Consider the following 20,339-nt stretch of genomic DNA (forward strand, 5'->3'; position numbering starts at 1 on the left):
AAAATATAACTTTCTTAAAGTATAAATAATGACTTTATTACATAGGTTTAGAAAGAAAAGCAGACATGGATTAAAATCAGGCCTTTTTTTATTTAATAACTGAAAACATTTTAAAAACAGTGATGTGTAAGACGTGCAGCCAAGCTGGGAATGAACAAGCACCTTTTCATAATACATAAAGCTTGACCTGCCATTATGATGCAACAAACAAAGACACAAAATATCAGATGCTGAATTTTTTGAGTAGCTATAGAAATAGACTACAAATTCTTGCAGAATGACCCTGAAATCGGGGACGAAAATGGTTTTCCTTTTTATGTCTTGATGAATATGATGTAGAAAATTATTCACATCATTAAGTCAGAACAAAATGATGTGTCTGTAAACACTATTTTAAGACCATGATCCAGCCTGCGAACTTATGTTTGCCTGTTAAGACACAACCACAGAGAAAATAATTAATAAATGATCAATCTAATCTACAGTATGCATGCACAGGGAAAAGCTTGACCCACTGAAAGAGTCACTATTCTTCAAACAAACCAATCATGGCCCTTTTGAACCACAAAACATCTGCAACCAACATCTGCAAAGTCTTAATACTTTAGCCACAGTGATTAAGATCCATGCCAGATTTTCAGTGTTTCACCGCTGTGAGATTCTGCCGCTATGGTAACGTGTAAGTTAAGCAGGGTTTCAATATTTGCATTGACCTTAAAGAAAAACCAGTGATGGAGTTCTTTCAGATTCCCCCTAATAGTGCCTTATTGTTCCCTTTTTTTAAAACCGTATGGAGGAATCTAAAAACAAAAATACACTAACCAACTATGTCTCTGATAAATATAACTCAAAAAGCGTTAGTAGGATATTTACAAAATATTGCTTCGGTGATATAACTCTTAATAAAAACTTGAATTTCTAATGCATAAACATTCTAGCAACTTAAAGGAATATCATGGGTTCATGACATAGCACATAAATGTTAAAATGCACAGTTTGGAAAGTATAGCCACATGATAAAATGGTTAATTTAGCCTATTATAGTCAAAGTTATAATCAATGATCATAAGTCACTTAACCCTGTCACTTTCTCTCAATATGCGCGAGGATACTACAAACTACTACTGTAAGTGCATTACTGTAAATGTGAATTTTGCTTGTTTACAAATTAAGGAATGAGTCAAAATCATCTGCGGTCATATGCAGCGAGCCACAGAGATGTGGCCAATAGTGCTGAACTTGTATTGAACCCGAAACATTCCTTTAAAAGTCCCTTTTGAGCTCAGAGTCCTTTAGTCTCTGTATTATAAGTGTCGTTTGGGGTTTGTGTGTCAGTGCATGTTGTGTTGCTGTGTTTAAAGATCACCATCTATGGGTGATGAGTTTTCCAACAGAGTCCTGGACTGCCCTGTCCTCCCATCTGTCCATTTGTGGGAAGATTTTGGTGTTGTTCATCCCTCCATCTTTCGTGTTTGGCAGAACGGATGATCCACGGTTCCAGGTCAACGCAACTGTGTAGAAAAACAATCAAAAGGTGCCGTTGTTATTATAATAAATGTGTGTTTAAAAGTGTTTGCAGTGTAAAGAGCTTAACATTTTGCCTTTTGTTTGTCCAACCAATGTATTTCTGTAATATTATATCATACGATTCTGTTAGGTAAAATTACTTTACTTTTAACCCTATACATCCTGCTGTATCATATTTGATATGCAAATTTCTGAGGCCTCTAAATTATCAACATGATCCAAAATTTGCTAAAAAAAACAATCTACTACATGCCTTCTGTTTTCTGATTGATAATTCATACTTTTTAAACATAAAAATAGCTATTGTAAGAAATATTTAATTTTGAACACTTACTGGACTGAAGCAACTTATGGTTATCAATATATCATATTTTAAAATCAAACATGATCCATCAGGCTTTTGAGGAAGGTTTATTTGTTCATCACTCAATCATCATTGTATTGCTTTGTATGTTTTGCCCCAAAATAAAAACTACAGAGCTGTATTCATAAAACTAAGCACTTAACTCTTTCCCTGCCAGCATTAAAAAAAAAAATCACAAAACTTTCATGACCCTAGAATATTTTGTTGTATGAATATCAGAACATACAATATGTCAAAAGAAAGAACAGAGCCTCTACTTTTAAACAAACGTGTTTTATTCTAGATTCATGCATTCTTTTAATTTAATCAACACTTGAATGTGGGTTAGGTTTTATAAATAAAAAAAGCAAAATTTTGAACAAAAGCTGAGAAAAGTTTCAAAAGTTCCATACTGTATGTTCTTAGCTAAGTAAACTGTTAGTCCACATAGCCTACTGTAAAAAATAAATAAAGTGCAACCGAATTTTCTTACTTTTTTTACATATCAATAGCAGCAACTGCACCAAATAACATGAATTTCGGCCTCTGTTCTGAGTGTGAGCTCTATGTTATCTTATTGTTATATTATATCTATGTTTTCATATATGAGCCACAAAATCCTGATGTTTTCAAATATGATCGCATATGATATATATATATATTGTTTTTCCTCTAAAGGTTCAACAAACTGTTCCATTTCCAACAGTGTGATTTTTCAGACTATATTATGCCATATGCCAGGCTTTACAGACTTTTTTCATATCATAAAATGACCCATAATCCCCATGTTTCCCAGACAGGGGTCTCACCGGAGCCTTTCACGCAGTGCAGCAGAGCCCCTCCCCACGGGCCGTCCGGTACACCGGGGACACGCAGACGCGGGCTCTGGAGGGCACGTGGGTGAGGGTGGTGGACAGCCGGTTGGGTGGTAAATACAGGGTGGAGTGCTGGCTCTGACCGCGCTCCCATGTGACCCAGTAACCGCGCAGGCCGTCGAAACTCCCCTTCCACCGGAGCTGCACTGACTCATTGCCCACTGTGGTCAGCTGCAGATCCGAGAGAGCCGGCAGCACTGACAGAAAGAGGGAGAAAGGTCAAGCTTCCCGTTTCTTGCTGGGATTCAGAGCAAGGTGAGGGGATGTGGGAAGGATAATAACAGGAAAGAGGAATTCCAACACTATTCCAGATGCTCCTAATTAAATGACATGACAATAAGGGTGTGTTCACACTTGTAGTTCGGTTGTCTTGGTTCTTTTAAATCCGGATCCGGACCTGATTTGCTTAGTGTTCATACTGTCAGTATATATATATTTTGCGAAGGAACTTGTCGAACATCTAAAACAATGGTGTGTCCCGGGCTAAATGCGCTCGCTGTATGTGCGTCGCAACATACAGTTTGATGGAGCTGAGAACTTTTGAAGAGCTTAGAAAATTTGTGAAGGAGTCAAAACGGCAGCAGGAATCCCTCCGTCACACACACAAACGAAGACCAGTTCCTTCAACTGTACTGAACTGTAAATGGGAAACTATAACAGGAAAAAACAGGAGTGCGTGAGCATTCTGTCCTTTTTAGGGTCGCACCTTGTGACATCACATCCTGTTTTTAATTCTTTCGCATGTCTTTGGTCCGTGTTGCGTTCATATTTGATTTGAATGTGGACTGAGACCCATCTTTTCTGCGTTCTTGGTCCACTTGTTTGGTTCACACCAGGGTTCGGATGGCAGCGTTCACATCGAATGAAACACACTAAGGGTGAGTTCACACTTGTCGGGTTTAGTTTAATTAAAATGAACTCTGGTGCTATTGCTCTGTTAGTGTGGTTCATTTGAATAAGTGTGAACGCTGCCATCCGAACCATGATGTGAATCAAACAATTGGACCAAGAATGCTGAAAAGATGGGTCTCAACCCACATTCAAATGAAATATGAACGCAACACGGACCAAAGACATGCAAATGAACTACAAAACAGGATGTGATGTCACGAGATGCGACCCAGAATGCTCACGCACACCTGTTTTTTCTCATCATGTTGCCCATCAGGTCGGTACAGGCATCAGAACCAGCGTCTCCTCGCAGCGGATCTTTGTGTGTGTGTCGGAGGGATTCCTGCCGCTGTTTTGACTCCTTTACATAATTATTTCATAAGCTCTTCACGAGTTCTCAGCTGGACAAAATACCATCATATGTAGGATACGCATTATCCCAGCACCGAGCAATCTCACCATAGTTTGTTGTAATCGAATCAAACATGCCAAGTGTGAACACACCCTAAGTGTCATTTCACTGGAAAAGGTAAGTGCACTTATAAAGGCGTGCATCGAGATCGGTTGGTCCTTACCTTCCTGTGTACAGGCTCTAACCGACATGGCTCTCTCTTTGCCGTTGGACTGTCTGGCGCTCACGGTGAGCAGGTACTGTGTGTCGGGCTGGAGGTCGGTCAGGACGGTAGAGTCCTGCCTGTTACTGACGCTGGTGACCCGGAGCGGGCCTGAAGGAAGAGCTGAATACTCCACCTGATAGTCCTGTATGAGGTGAGGGAGCAGTGGAGCCCAGCTCACACGCACACTCCTGCTGCTCGACTCCGACACACTCACCGTGGAGAGAGTCTGCACCTCTGGCTGAGGAGGATTCACTGGGGACAACACATGACAAGGGGAGACATTTCAAAGATCAAGTTCACTTTTTGTCCCTTAAAAATATATTGAGGGCTCCTTAACATCTGTAAAGACAACAAGAAACTGTTCACATCCCATTTTACTTCTATAATTTAATGTTTCAAAGGGTAAAGTTTTTTGTATGAAGATAAGGGGGGATAATATACACCCATTTTTATTTCATGTTGAATTTAACAGTGAATATGCCTTAGTTTTGAGTTTGTTTTTCAGAATTTCTTAGTGATTCTCAATTCTCATTATTGTAATAGAGCTAAAATTGCATTTTAATATTACAATAAATATTAAATAATTCATATTAATAAAATTATTATTATTACTACATTTTGTTCATTTAAAAAATATGAATATTACATTTAATTAATTAAATCTAATTAATGATAAAATAATAATAATAATTAAAAGTAATACATTTAAAGTTAATATTTAATCAACGCTGTTTAACAACAATAATAGTAATTATTATTATTATTATTATTGTTATTATTAGCATTAATTAACATTAAAGACACAATGAAAAAAGTACTGGCCATAAAAATCATTCTTAGTAAGTATAATTTATAAGTTCTTTATATGTATTATTATTATATTATTTAATGTAAAGTCAATGGTATTTAATGCTAATAATTATAATAACAATATTCATAATTATTATTAATAATAATTATACATTGAATATTTATATTTAATTAGTGATATCAAATTAATGCTATTGATAATATTACTAATAACAACATATACAATAATAATATATGTTATGTTCATATTAAATTAATTCTTATTATTATAATTAGACACAACGACCAAAAAGTAATGGTCATAAAAATCATTCTCAGTATTCTAAGTATAATTTATTATCTTTTTATATTTGTCATTATTATTGTTGTTTTTGTTTTTGTTATTAATATAGTTATTGGTATTTAATGCTAACATTTATAATAACTATAATCATAATTATTATTATTAATAAATTTAATATTCATATTTAATTAACAATTAATAAATCAATTAAATTAATAATATTACTAATAGCAATAATAATAATAAATAATGATCATATTTAATGAATGCTAATCAATATTATTAATACTATTATTAAAAGCATGAATCAAACATCAAAGATACAACGACCAAAAAGTAATGATCATACAAAATAATGTTCATTATGCAAAGTATAGTTTTTTTTTCTTCTTCTTTTGGACTTGTGATGAATTAGGATCTGGATATATATATATGAAAGTATGTATATATATATATATTGACAGGATTTATGAGATTCACACTTCAGTTTGAATGATGATGAATCTGCATATTGCGCACCTGTCTCTGTAGTAAAGGTGGCGTGAAGCGAGTTCAGGAACTCCAGGTTGGCCTTCGGTGTGAGTGTGACTGTGTATGTAGTGTCAGGACGCAGGCCGATCAGCTGAGCCGAGCTGGCATCTCCAGGCCGGGTGATCCTCTGAAACGAACCCGAACCAGTGCCAGGACTGGTGCCCGGACCTCCAGATCCTCCGGTCTGCCCTGTTCGGATGGGACCAAACTGGATATCATAGTATCCAGTACCAGCCAACACAGGCCTCCACTCCAACTGAGCTGAAGTAGCAGTGACCGACTTCACCTGTAGCCTCTCGGCCCGGATAATCTCTGCGTTTGATCAGAAACAGAGAAATCACACATGGCATAAGTTAAATGATGTACTCTACTCACTAAATCCATAACTAGGGAAATTTCTAACAGGATACAATCCCACCTGGTCTGAATTATAGCATGCATTCAATACGTTTGTTTATGTAAGTGTCTGGAAGTTGCACATGTAACGCCTTATGTTCGTGCAAAGGAATGCCCACTAATAATAGCTGTGTCTAGCGCCCCGGGGGACTTTGCCGGGGGGCGAAAAGGACAAAATAATTTCTGTATAAATAGCCCTCATCTCTCATTACAGTGTCTGGCGGTTTCTGTACCCGCTTCCTCCTGGCACTTCTTATCTGTGAGCCGTCTCAAGCTATTTGTGTCGGAGTTGACTGGCATTCGAGTTTTCCTTCGGCACACAGGGGCGGAGGTATGGAGATATTCACACCCACATCAGATCACTCTCCCTATTTAGACAACACTCTCATAAGATTGACTGTTACTTTGGGTGAAATAGGGTGAAAGTGTCAAGAATTTTGTGTTTTTTATTTGAGTAATTCTCTTTAACTCTTTCCCCGCCGTTGACAGAATTTTCCAGCAATCCATGTTTTCACTGCTATACCGTAGGAGGCGCTATTACACATCTTCTGAAAGAGTACTGAATCTCCTGATCAAAGAAGAAGCAGAAACAAGCAGATGCATATGTAAAATCACATGTTCATCAAACATTAAACAGGATATAAATCAAAACTGTTTAATGTTACTGAATGAAACATTGATAAAACGGATAAAAAACTAATGTATGAAACTATAGAATACAATTTTCCCCGGTTCTTTCTTTTGATATATTGCATGTCCTGATATTCATACAACAAAATATTGTCTGGAAACTTTTTTCAAAAGTAGCTAGTGGGGAAAGAATTAAAATGATAATTTTGTCATCATTTACTCAACCTAATTTTGTTCCAAACGTGTATGAATTTCTACAAGTAAGATTTTTTTATGGTTTTAAATGAAATTGGAAAACTACTGCAAAAGTAAAAAAAAAAAGGGAATATTTTTATATTGTGGTCTGTTCCTCACATAAATAATTTCAGAAGACTTTATACAAGCGGTCATATGGACTACTTTTATGGTATTTCAGTAGTTTTTATTATTATTATTATTATTATTATTTTAGGTTTGAGGGGGATAATATGCATCAATTTTTATGTCATGTTCAATTTAACAATGAGCAAGTAATGGGTCCCAACATTTCACTTTTGAGTTTGAATTTTTTATGATATAATTTTTTTTAATTTCTTTTTTCTCTCTCCAGTAAATAGAATTTTTCAGCAATAATTCATCGTTCTCATTAGATTTTTGTTATTGTAATATAGTTAAAATTACATTTTAATATTACAAAAATATTTTACATATTGAATGTATAATAATAATTATTATTAATAATAATGGGTGTTTTTCCCTTTTTTGGAGCTTGACAGTGTGGTCAATATTTGCTTTTGTAATATGGAATAGATGTATTCAACAGAATAACAAAAGTCAGATTTGGAATGAAATGAGGGTATGTGATAGAATGTATGTATCTGCCATGGACTAATGCAGTTTTTGAGATATTTAGATGAAACACACCAATAATTGCATTCCTCAAGTCTTCACTGATGATGTTGATATCGTCAATGTCCACAAAGAACAGGTGCTCCTCTTTGGGTGGACTTGCGACCTCTCTCAGCACCTGGTAGTTCCCGTGACCAGTGGAAACCACCAGTACAGCCACGCCCTCTTCCCGCAGCCTCCTCATTGGTTCCCGTACCTCGCCGGGATCCACTCCATCCGTGAGCCAAACCAGAACCCTGGGAAGATCCGGTCTGGCACCTCCCGGGACACCCTGTTTCAAAACCTGGTTCCTAGCCATCAGAAGAGCATCCACCGTGTTGGTGTCGCCCTTCAGCTGTTTAGTCCTCTCCAGGGCCGCCTGCAGGCCTTGCTGGGAGCTGTATGCGTCAAAGCCGAACTCGAGATGGGGCTCTGTCCCAACCTGCAGCAGTCCCACCCTCACCTGATCCGGCCCCAGCGAGAAAGGCAGCAGGAGCTCTGACAGAAAGGCCACCATACGGGAGAACTCGTAGGAGGACACGCTACCAGAGGAGTCCAGGAGAAACAGGACATCGCCCTCGCAGCAGTTCAAAACTGTAGGTGAAAAACAACAGTAGACATTTAAGTAAATGATTCATGGTTTAACATCTCAAGAGGGGGTTTGATGAGTGTTTATTTAGTACATTCTGAAGCAGCACTGAAACACTCCAGACTTTTCAAGGCATGAGGAGAAGGACTTTGTGTGAGTATAGTCAAGCTTCTATGGTCGTATATTATTTGCCCATGGGATTTTTCTGCCCATTTTATTGTCCGCCAGCTGTAAATAGTCCAGTTGGTTAAAAACCAAGTAAAAGCACATTTCTCTTTAACAAGCCACATGATTTTAGATATCATTTACCACAAACAAGCCCCAAAGATTAATATTTAAAGGGATAGTTCACCCAAAAATGCATTTTCTGTAATCATTTACTCATCCTCATGTTGTTCCAAATCTGTACGAATGAACACAAAAGAAGATTTTTGGAAAGAATGATTAAGCTGCCTAAGGGTTTTGGACCGCATTGAATTTCATGGGGAATAAATTATGACAGAAGTTTATTTTTGGGTGAACTACCCCTTTAAGGTTAGGGGTTATAGTCTTGTAGGGAAGCATAATTAATTTGATAATTGAAATTTATTCATTTATTTGTTTGCAAATAAAACATTTCAGCAATAAATTCATAGTTTTCATTAAATTCTTATTATTTTAATATATACAAAATAAATAAATATTTAATATTACATTTATTATTATTTTTTTTAAATATTATTAAAAAATATGAATACTTTTTACAATATTATTGTTATCATCATCATTATTACAATTGATCATGTATTTTTGTCCTTTTTGGAGCTTGACAGGCCATGGTCAATATTTGCTTTTGTATAATGTAAAAGATCATCATCAACTTCTAAACAACAGAAGAAAAAGTCATACAGGTTTGTAAGGAAATGTGGGTTAGTATGATGACAACAATCAGTTTTTGAAATATTTCTGTGAATATTGCATTAAAACAGTAAAATGTCTTATTTGTTAGTAATATTTACTAAATAAAAATATCTTAAATTGTAAGATTTTGTAGTAGTTGTAGTAGACATAATTATTAATATTAATAAAGTTAATAATAATAATATTGTATTATTATTATTTTAATTATATTTATATAAAATCATAACATTTTCAAAGCCCTACAAACAAGCACAGCATACTCGCAATTCGATTATATTCCTAAATCATGCAGCTCTCGGTAGTATTAATTCAATTGTACAGCTTCAGATGTATACTATGGAAGTTGACAAAAGATTTTAAAAGTTTGGATGCACAACATTTAAAGTCATTAAATGTTTATAGCGAAGAAATGGTATCTGGGAGGATTTTCAGTCAGGATTTAGACCGAACCATAGTACTGAGACAGCTATCATTTTCAGTCACAAATTATTTGCTCTTATCATCCGATCATAATTGTATCTCTCTATTAGTGTTACTCGATCTCAGTGCTGCATTTGATACAATTGACCACAACATTCTTTTAAATAGACTTGAAATTATGTTGACATTAGTGTACTTGCATTAGCATGGTTTAAATCATAATTATCTGACCGTTATCAGTTTGTATCAGTAAATGAAGAGATGTCTTATCAATCAAAAGTTCAGTATGGCGCACCACATGGCTCAGTACTAGGACCGTTGCTGTTCACTCTGTACATGCTACCGTTAGGAGATATCATTAAGGAAGCATGGCATTAGTTTTCACTGTTCTGGTGATGACACTCAGCTCTATATTTCTTCATGCCCTGATGAAACGTACCAATTCACAAAATTAACGGAAGGCATAGCTGATATAAAAAACTGGATGACTAGTAATTTCCTACTACTTAATTCTGAAATTCATTATGTTCTATAATTAATTCTAATTATTGGACAAAAAACGTCCTCACGTAATAACCTAGAATACTGTCTAACACTTGATGGCTGCTCTGGCAAGTCCTCATCATCGGTTAGGAACCTGGGTGTGCTCTTTGATACCAATAGTTCATTTTGAAGTCACGTACCTAGTATCTGTAGAACAGCATTTTTCCATCTTAAAAGATTAATTTAATGCTATTATGGGTGGTTGCCCTGCACGCCTAATAAACAAACTACAGCTTGTCCAAAACGCAGCCGCTAGAGATCTTACCAGAACCAGGAAGTATGACCATATTAGCCCGATTCTGTTAAAACTGCATTGGCTCCCTATTAAACATCGTATAAATTTTAAAATATTGCTGATTACTTACAAAGCACTAAATGGTTTAGCTTCCCAGTACTTGAGCGAGATCTTAACACAATATAGTCCTTCACATCTATTGCGATCTCAAAATTTCGGCCAGTTGATAATACCTAGAATATCAAAATCGACAGCTGGCGGTAGATCCTTTTCCTATTTAGCAACAAAACTCTGGAACAGTCTTGCTAACATTGTCCGGGAAGCAGACACACTGCTGTCAGTTTAAATAGATTAAAACACATCTCTTCAACCTGGCATACACATAGAACACTATACATTCCTATTATTCAAATCAGTTAAATGATCATTAGGCTGCATAAATTAGGTCAGCCGGAACTGGGAACACTTCCTATAACACCTGATGTACTCGCTACATCATTAAAAAAATGGCATCTACGCTAATTTTAGTCTTTCTGTTTATTACGAGGTTTACTGTAATCAGCCGGACCCAGGCCGTATCCAGATCAGATGGTGGACCTGTGCCTAGACACGACCACAATGCATGATGTAATCAGTCGGATCTGGGCCATATCCAGATCAGATGGCGGACCTGCGCCTAGATACGACCACAACGCATCCCTGAAGTGTCAGCAGAGCTTGTGTCAACTAGACTCTCCCCTGTGAAAGTCTCATCGACATGACAGCCATCGGCACCGATCCTCAACAAACTCGTCCCCATACACACGTGATGACTCCGATCTTCAGTCAGATGAACTGCATAATATAATGTTCCGATCCAATCTGACTTCTGACCTGTAATGCTGCCTGAATAATCATACACTGTTCGTTCATTGGCCAGAGGAGAACTGGCCCCCCGACTGAGCCCAAGATTTTTTCTCCATTCTGTCACCTGATGGAGTTTGGTTTCTTCCCACTGTCGCCTTTGTTGCCATTGGCTTTTAGCTTGCTTAGTTAGGGACAATTTTATATTTAACAATATTCTTACAACATTATTTTCCTGTTATCTCTGTAAAGCTGCTTTGAAACAATCTGCATTGTAAAAAGCACTATATAAATAAAGGTGACTTGACTTGACAATAAAATGAGAAAAAACTCTGAGAAAGTGCGGGCAAACGTAGATAAGTGTGATACCGAGTGAGGAAATTAGTCATTTGCGAAAGGAAGTAGGCTGGAACGGTAGATTCTAAAAATAAGGATAAGAAAACAGTAGTACTTATTAGGATAAGAAAGAACTGGGGGCTTCACAATATTTAAAGAGATGGAACATTTGATTTGGCCATTACAGGAATTTCCTGGCAGAGGAGCCCTCTAACCTGTAGCAGCTTGATAAACATAAACAGATGGGGGAAGGAACAGCCCTGCTACTGGATGTTACAACCGGACTGACGGGCACGCATGGAGAAAAAGGGGGAGGTGAGAATTGGCTGTTCCATATGAAGTAAAAGAAGGAATGTAGAGGCTATTCCCTGAAGAGGAAGAAAGAGTGTGTGCAGAAAAGAGGTAGTGGGCAAGAGGGTTCAGGTGAATGCCACAATGTTAAGAAGATCTGGAGGAGTAATTTGAATCAAATTATAAGAGAATCAATCCAAATCGTTTTCTTTGTAGCTCATTTTTTGTGTGATGAAGGTCAGTTTCACAAGTGGAACCAATGAATTCTACTAAAATCTAAAACTTGTCATAAAAAAGTTCCCATAGTTTCTTACACTTTGCAAAGAGAAAAGAGCCTATCGGCTCACTTGAACCTGTGACTGCTAAATAAGTGACTATTGCCAGACGGCTTGGAACCAGGGTGCGGTGGCATACAGAAACGGCTGGAGTCAAAGCCAAAATGCTCTAAGGCTCTACCAAAATTACTCTCTGTGAGTCACTGTTGGTGTGTCTATATGGTGTTTTGTTCAGGCAGGCATCAAAATAATTGTTTTATTTTTGTGGCAATTTTGTGGCAATCAGATTCAAATGAGTAGTTCAGCCTTGAAACTCTATTCGTGTTATGATTGGTTGTTTCAATGTAACTTCCACAGTCCATTGATTTCACGTATGCATTACTACCTCCACTAGGGGTGTAACAATATATCATGTCACAATATATCGCAATACAAAAATTTAACAATGTGTATCGTGGATAGTGACAATATGTATTGTGTGTAGTTCACCCAAAATGAAAATTACTGTGTGAGATAAAATTCAAGTTCACAGAGTTTTAGTGTCAGTACTACATTAAACTGTTCAAAGAATGTATAATAATGCAAATTTTGCATTTTAATTAACAGGACATTTTTTTTAACCTTTCAGCCATATGTCTTGGAGTATCGCAATAATATCGTATAGTGAGTTCAGTATCGTGATGTATGTAACCGTGACTTGTGGGTATCGTTACACCCCTAAAATCGACTTATCCAAACGAACACACTAAGGGTGCTTTCACACTAGGTTCGATTGCCTGGTCTGATCCCGAGATCGATTGCTCCCTTGCCCCGGCTAGACTGTGTTAGATTATATTATTTGGGTCCGAACCGCGGTGCGTTTGTGTCATCAAAGCAGTTGCTGTTTACCCCATTACTTGGTAACGACGGCACAGAAGAAGGTGGCAAAATGCATAGCAATGCCTCACTTTTATATTTTTACACACTTTTACACACAAAAAGTGCTAGTGTAAAAGCACCAGAACTCTGTGTCCTCCACCTCCCCAGCACCACCTGCCTAGATATGCTGTTTGAAATCTGATTAAAGTCCAAAATGTTATGATATTGGCATGCAAAAGGCATGTTTGTGTTCAGCTGTTCGAATTGAGCTGTGTTTGTATACGATAGTTTTTTTTTCTCATATAGAGAACAATGTGACATTCACTAGTGAGTCAGCGAGTTGGATACAGTACATGCATGAATTCTTCTGTTGCTTATCTTTCATCATGCGTTTCATGAGTGCAGTGGGATGTCATGATAGACATCAACAGAGGCAAAGTGTACACAATAGGCTACCCCTATTTTCTGCCATTTAACTGGTTTCGTGAAAATGGTCGATAGCCTTAGTGACTGACAGGAAGAAACCTTCAATTCGCACGCCTCACTCAATGTGCATGTCAGTGATGTGCTGACAAGAAGTTATTTCTGTTCTATTCATACAGCAAATACTCCCTGTCAGTTATAAGTCCTGAAAATGTAAGGCAGTGACATCAGTTATATAATTTTTTTGTCAATCCATATCGTGAATGAATATAACTGTATTTAACACAGCAAAATATAAGATAGCCAGACCACAGTCCAGGGAGAAAAAGCTTTAATTCAACATAAAATGTGTAAGAACTTTTTTCTTTTCTTTTGCGCGAATCACTTAAACTTGGACCATATGTGTTGAAAGAAAAGAATCCCCTAACACAATGTGTGAAGAAAAATGCTTTTACACACGTTTCTCTTCTAGCTCACATGTTTGTAATGTATGTCTGCTGGTGCTCCATCAGTCATGTTTAACAGAAAGTAATCCTCTGTAATGAAATAAAAGTATATCCAGATTTCTTCTATCAGTTGTATTATTGTTTAAAAGGCTTTGAGATCTTGATGAATTAACCAAGAATATATAGAATAGAATAGAATGGAATAGAATAGAATGTGGTTACACTTTATTTTAAGGTGTCCTTACAGTGGAATTATACATTTAAGTACTGAGTAAGATTAATTAACTATGTGTACTTACTATAGGGTTATGGTTAGGACTAGGTTTGTTGTAGGGTTAGTTGCATGTAATTATTATGCATAGTAACTACATTGAATATGGAAAAATGACAATGTAAAATAAAGTTGTTGCCAAGAATGCTAAGGTTAACGTTAACTCTGAGCAGTGGTCAGTGATTTACATTAGTAATGATTATTATTGCACTCAAACTCAATGCATGTTTGTTCTGGAGAATGGGACTATTAAATAATTAGTTAACACTTTATATATGTTAACAGCAGTTAATACAATAATAACTAACAGGAAATTCCTTTTTGCTCTTGTGTGTTACAAAATAAAAGATTATGCGCTCTTCTGAATCAGCTACTGAGTGATGTCTCACCTTGATCAGGTACTGTCCTACATGACTCACCTGTCCTGACTCCTGAATCAGACGAATCACCTGTCCTACAACATGACTCACTTAAATCAAATACTGACTCCTGAATTGACCAATGTGCTTCATCGTAAGGAGAACAGTAATAATTTACCTAAATTACCAACAGAGTATTGAACTAGGCATTAATCAGGTAGTGAAAGCTGATTTAACCAATATAATCCACTAACATACTGAGTCATACAGAATATATTATCATTCTGGTTTTGATCCGAATAAAATGCTTGACTCAAATGACTCGGCTGAATCAGGCACTGAGTTTAGAATTAGCACATATGACTCAAATAAATTGTGAACCGCGTCCTGTGGATTAAAGAATACAAAATCTCATACTTTGAGCTCCGTATTAAAACATGACTGAAACGACTCACCTGAATCAGGTACCGAGTCCTGAGCGTCACCAGCCCACAGAAACACGCCGATCAAAACACACGTGAGCGCTTTTCTGACCTCCATGGTTGACTTTAATGTCAAAATTTATAGTCAATTTTGCACGTTTTGACGCGTCTACATTGCCTAGCACAATTTCTATTCGATTTATATTTCTAAAATCCGCCCGGTTCCCTTTAAAAGTCTCATTCAATGCAGGCAGTCACCAGAACTGCAATAAAATGTGCAGCTGCAGCACCTGCGCGACTATTCTACATTCTACGCGTCGAGATCGAAATAAACACGAAACTTTTTGCGCTGTTATAAACTGCTCAGTGTGGATCAAAAGCAGTTTCGGATTAAACCCCTCTCTCTCATGGCTACTGAATGCAGCAGGTTCCTCCCGCCCTCGGTGAACTGCGCACTCCTCCTCTAATACTTCAGACGGGTACCAGCGTCACCGTCTTGAACCTGTGCCCGGTTTCTGGTCCTTCTGATCTTTATGTTGCAGTTATTTTCTTGCTAGGGAATGGTCATATAATATGTATCATTATGGGTAACTAGAACTGGCCACTTGAGAGCTCAGTTGTTCATTAGTTCAGTAGAGCCTTTTAGTTGACACTAATGCACATGGTCACATGACACTATTTTTTCTTTACACATATTTAGTGATGATATGTGTTTTGGTCATGCAGTTGGGTCAATAAATACTTCTAAAGTATACATATATAATTAAATATAGGCCTAATTATAATGCATCATAATATAATATCATTTGCAATAAATAAATGTTTATTTGATAAAAAAAAAATACAGTAATATTGTGAAATATTATGACAATTTCAAACAATTGTTTTCTATTTTAATATATTGTAAAAAAAAAAAAATGTATTCCTGCGATCAAAGCTGAATTTTCAGCATCAGTACTCCAGTTTTCAGTGTCATGATGCTTCAGAAATCATTCTAACATGATGATTTGCTGCTCAAGAAAAAAATCTGATTATTATCAATGTTGAAAACGTACATTTTTGATGAATAGAAAGTTCATAAGAGCCGCATTTATTTGAAATATAAATCTTTTGTAACATTTTAAGTCTTTACGGTCACATTAATTAATGCATCTTTCTCGAATAAAAATATTGAAGGAAAAAATAGCTGAAAATTCATCTTTAAAAAGTGATATTTTATAGAAAACACTTATTTGAAATTGTAATAATATTTTACGATATTGTTTTTACAGTGTTTTTCAAAGAAATTCAACCTTCTTGAGGATAGTACATTTAAATAACTAAAAATGATAACTGATATTTTCAGTTTCTTTCTGGAAAATATGCAGAGGGTGAAGTGTTTGTTATCTTGATAATAATGTACTTGTGAACATGGTTTCATTTTATTGTGTTTGCCTTACAGGTACACACTTCCAGACGCACCTAATAATAGACACACACGTGAGTCACTTCAACTCCTTACTACGTGAGGAGATGAGATAAAGATGACATGAGATAAAGTCTTAAATAGAGTAAGCATATAAGGAAGTAGTAAAGACAACTTCCGAGCAAATATTGTATTGGACCACATGCAGCAAATTTCGGATACGGTGTAAAAAAAGATCCCTAAAGCCGTGTTCACCATTACACACCTACTAAGCAAACAGATATGATATGACGTTTGCGGCGCTGAATTTACATTCAGTAACTTAACCGCAGTTCTTCCTTTGAACTATCCCTGGGCAAACCCTGTGGAGAGTTCAAAACCTCTGCAGAGATTGTAAAATCAATGATATTGCAATTATAAACGTGATCGTGCAACACAGTGTCGGGACAGTGTTGTGCATTGCTGCACCCAACCAGTCTAGACACGCACCCTCATAAGACTGTCATCATTTGTACACTGTCCAGTCTTTGAATTGTTCATCCAATAAATCATGTGCACAGAAAAATGTTGCTCTGGAATGTGTGCATAGCTTTTTGTATTGACTTGCAAAGCAAGTTGTCCAGCGATACTCTGTTATTCTCATCGAAGGTGAGGTAATATCATTCCAGAGAGTGTTGAGAGTGGAAATAAAGTGGGAGGAGAGTGATTTGAATATCAAATAGCACTGCAGAGCAGATTTTAATCAAGGACCAAGTCAAAAAGCATGGACTTTCCACTTGAGGTGTGTTGAATTTCAAGAGCGCTTCATGAAAACGCTAATAGGTGTCTGAGTTCTCAGCCAAAATGGCTAATAGCTGTTCAAGTGAGCATTGTCCTGGGAACTGCATGGTCACATGATCTCACTATAGGGGTTATATTAACTGGATTGAGTCATTGGATGTGAGTGGGTATGAGGGAAGGGTACAGGCATGGCACTCGGAGCTCCTCAGAGACGGCTCAGTTTTCTTAAATGTGGATCAACTTATGTTGCTTTGAATGGCAGCTTGCTGGTGTCTCTATCAGGCTTTACTAACAAGAATTTAATGATTAAAAAGACCAAGCTGGTTGGTTGAGTAGATACTGTTAGTTTCAGCATGGCTATAGTGCGTCACCAGCTGGAAGAGTTGAAGTCTTGCAAAGATGTATATCTCTGCAATGTATTTGCAATGTAGATGTATTTGCTGAAAGAAGGAGAGGAAGTTATTTAGATTAAAGATTACGAGGGAAAATTGATTTTAAATAAATAATCATGATGTGCACACATAGTTTATTTATAATAAATACTGCAATATTCCATTAAGGGTCCTTCGGCCCAAATGGACCCGAAACTTTTAAATATTTATTTTTAAAAAATCATAGCTTCATCGGAATGGTCTGAAATTTGGTGAGGGTTTTGGTACTTGGTATATGAACACACAAAAAAATTGGGGACAGGTATTGAATAATCAAAGTGGTTGTAAAAAAAATTGTCACACTCAGGACCTTCGGGTCCAAATGGACCCGGCATAGGAAATGAATTGGAAATTGGCTAAAATGTGAAAATACCGAGTTTTTTTGTGCGTACAATCTACAAATCAGCCACGATCCAGAAAAAATGTGAATCTATAAAACATCAAGAGTGCAAAACAGACACATCCACACACACACACACACAAACACACTTTTATACATAAACAAACTAAAAAATTCAGATTTCATATGTGTTTTGCATTTTCAAAATGCTCAGTTTGTCCACCAGATGGCATCAATCTCATTTCAAAAATTGCTTTCATGAGGTCTAGGCTTGACTCTAAAATGAAATACAGCTTTAAAAAAAATAAAAGATTTTTTTTTTATATAATTTTCTATTATATTCAATGGGGGGGAAATTGGGGGAAAATGGGTCATATTTATTGCATAAATATTAATTATAAATCATAAAATTATCTCAAAACACCAAAAAATAAAAGAAAAAAGATTATAAAAAACAAGTAAAAAAAAAATATTGATTTTCTTTTAATAAATATGAATCCCACCCCTCCGGCCCATTTGGACCCGAAGGTCCTGAGTGTGACTCTGAACCGAAGGACCCCAGAGGGTTAAAAAAATTAAAATTGTCCATTTTGATTTCATGGTGACTTTAAGACCGGAACGCGTCAATAAACTCACCATTTTCATTAATTAAAATGAAAACTGACAAGCTGGTTCTGGATCTGGGTCTGGAGGGTTCGTTATTGACTGGCATAAATCAGGCCCAATCCAATTCACTCTGGTCTAAGCCGGCCTCTTCAGCGGTGAAGTGTACTGTAACCGTAAACCGTTCTTATTACATTGGAAAAAGTATGTAATTGTGGATAATACTAGTTTTTTGGTGAATCAAAAACTGCCATTTCAGTTCTGTGCACAATATACAATCTCAGCTGTCAGACTCAGGGCCCTATTTTAATGATCTAAGCGTATGGTCAAAAGTGCACGGCGCAAGCGCACTTATGTATCCGAATCCACTTTTGCTAGTTTAATGACGGGAAAAATGGTCGATGCACCCGTTGCATGGTCTAAAAGTGTTGTCCCTGTTCTCTTAATGAGTAATGGGTGTGTTTATGGGCGTAACGTGCAAAAAAAAAAATTATAGTCTCGTCTCATCTCCCATTCCCTTTAAAAGCCAGTTGCGCGCCCGCCATGCCGGATTCGCTATTTACATGCTGGAATTTGCAAGCGGAAAAACTGAACGCTTCTCCAGAGAGGAAAGGGATATACGGGACAAAGTGTACTCGCATTGTGAACCTGCCTATATGCACATATTACTAATACGCTCTTTAAATAACAAAAACAATACTGCGCCATTGACTTTAGACCAGGTTTCAGTTGGTCAATGGCGCAGTCTATTTCAGTTCCTCAAAATATCAATGCGCCTGAACACACCTCGTTTTCAGACCAGCAGCCCATGGGCGCAAATGCATTTGCTATTCAAACAACGTGGCGCAGGACATGAAAGTGATAACTGCGTCGGGCTGAAACGCAAAAAACACTTGCGTCGCGCCTGTTGTGTATGATAGGGCCCAAAGTCTTCAAGTTGAAAGTAGCACTGATATCGCAGGCATGAGAATAAACAAAGCTGTTATCTGATTTCTGTTATCTGTGCGCTGAAATTCAGGCAAGAGATCCGATAATCAGAAGCACTCGGTACAAGGAGCCCGTGAGGCCCGCGCTCGCTAATGAGGACCAGACAGAAGACATAAATGATCACCTTCCACGCAAACCCTAAAAATACTGTGGGAACGCATCGGGGTTTCCCATGCATCCCGTATTTATAAAGAGCTGCCTTCCTGACTCGAAGTGTTAGTCTTCAGTACCTGCGTCACTTTAACTTCCCTCTTTGTGGTCTGAATGACCTGACTTCCATTCCTTCCCATGCTCAAGGTTTGTCACACGGGTTTGTTTGTGCACTACACATTTTTATGGCTTCCCATATGGGCCCCATGTGTAGGTATGCATCTCCGCCTGTACAGGGCTGGTAATCTGTGGGGGGGGTTTACCACCATGTACAGTACATGTCATTGCATGTTTTGTATCTATAGTAATAGGCAATCATGGGCGTTATAAAGGTAATGCAGTTTTTCCATCCCCATAAGTTTCAGGAAAAAAGCAGCGGTTTCATCACAATTTCAGCACTCAGAGTTTCCCAATTTTGTAGCGCCAACACCCACTTTACAACTTTTCCATGCAGCGCTCCCACACCGCGTCTCTCTGCCAGCTGTAGTGCTGCATCTTAAGAAATCAATCCATCACATTCATCGCAGCAATCATGAGACTGCAGCTACTAACCGGGAACGGGAGTCCCTCATGTATTTACAGCATTCCTAAAAGCTTGGAAAGAATTCCTCAGTGGAAGAGGAATTTCCAACAAAAAAACAGCTATTATATCCATGACAAAT

The 20,339-nt window shown here is 37.2% G+C and overlaps 1 protein-coding gene across 1 annotated transcript; it reads right to left on the minus strand.

Moving 5' to 3' along the window:
- Positions 1–70: 70 nt before the first annotated feature.
- vwa1 (von Willebrand factor A domain containing 1) lies at positions 71–15,607 on the minus strand. The gene is made up of 6 exons (XM_077218885.1): positions 15,015–15,607; positions 7,807–8,364; positions 5,866–6,189; positions 4,212–4,505; positions 2,680–2,942; positions 71–1,511 (listed from the first exon to the last, which is right to left on the minus strand). Exons 1-5 carry the CDS (start codon positions 15,097–15,099, stop codon positions 2,689–2,691), a joined length of 1,515 nt encoding a protein of 504 aa, XP_077075000.1. The 5' UTR covers positions 15,100–15,607; the 3' UTR covers positions 71–1,511; positions 2,680–2,688.
- Positions 15,608–20,339: the final 4,732 nt, after the last annotated feature.

This window comes from Siphateles boraxobius, unplaced genomic scaffold (genome assembly GCF_051911475.1).
Source record: "Siphateles boraxobius isolate OS27281-9 unplaced genomic scaffold, OSU_SipBor_1 77, whole genome shotgun sequence".
Lineage (NCBI taxonomy): Eukaryota > Metazoa > Chordata > Actinopteri > Cypriniformes > Leuciscidae > Siphateles > Siphateles boraxobius.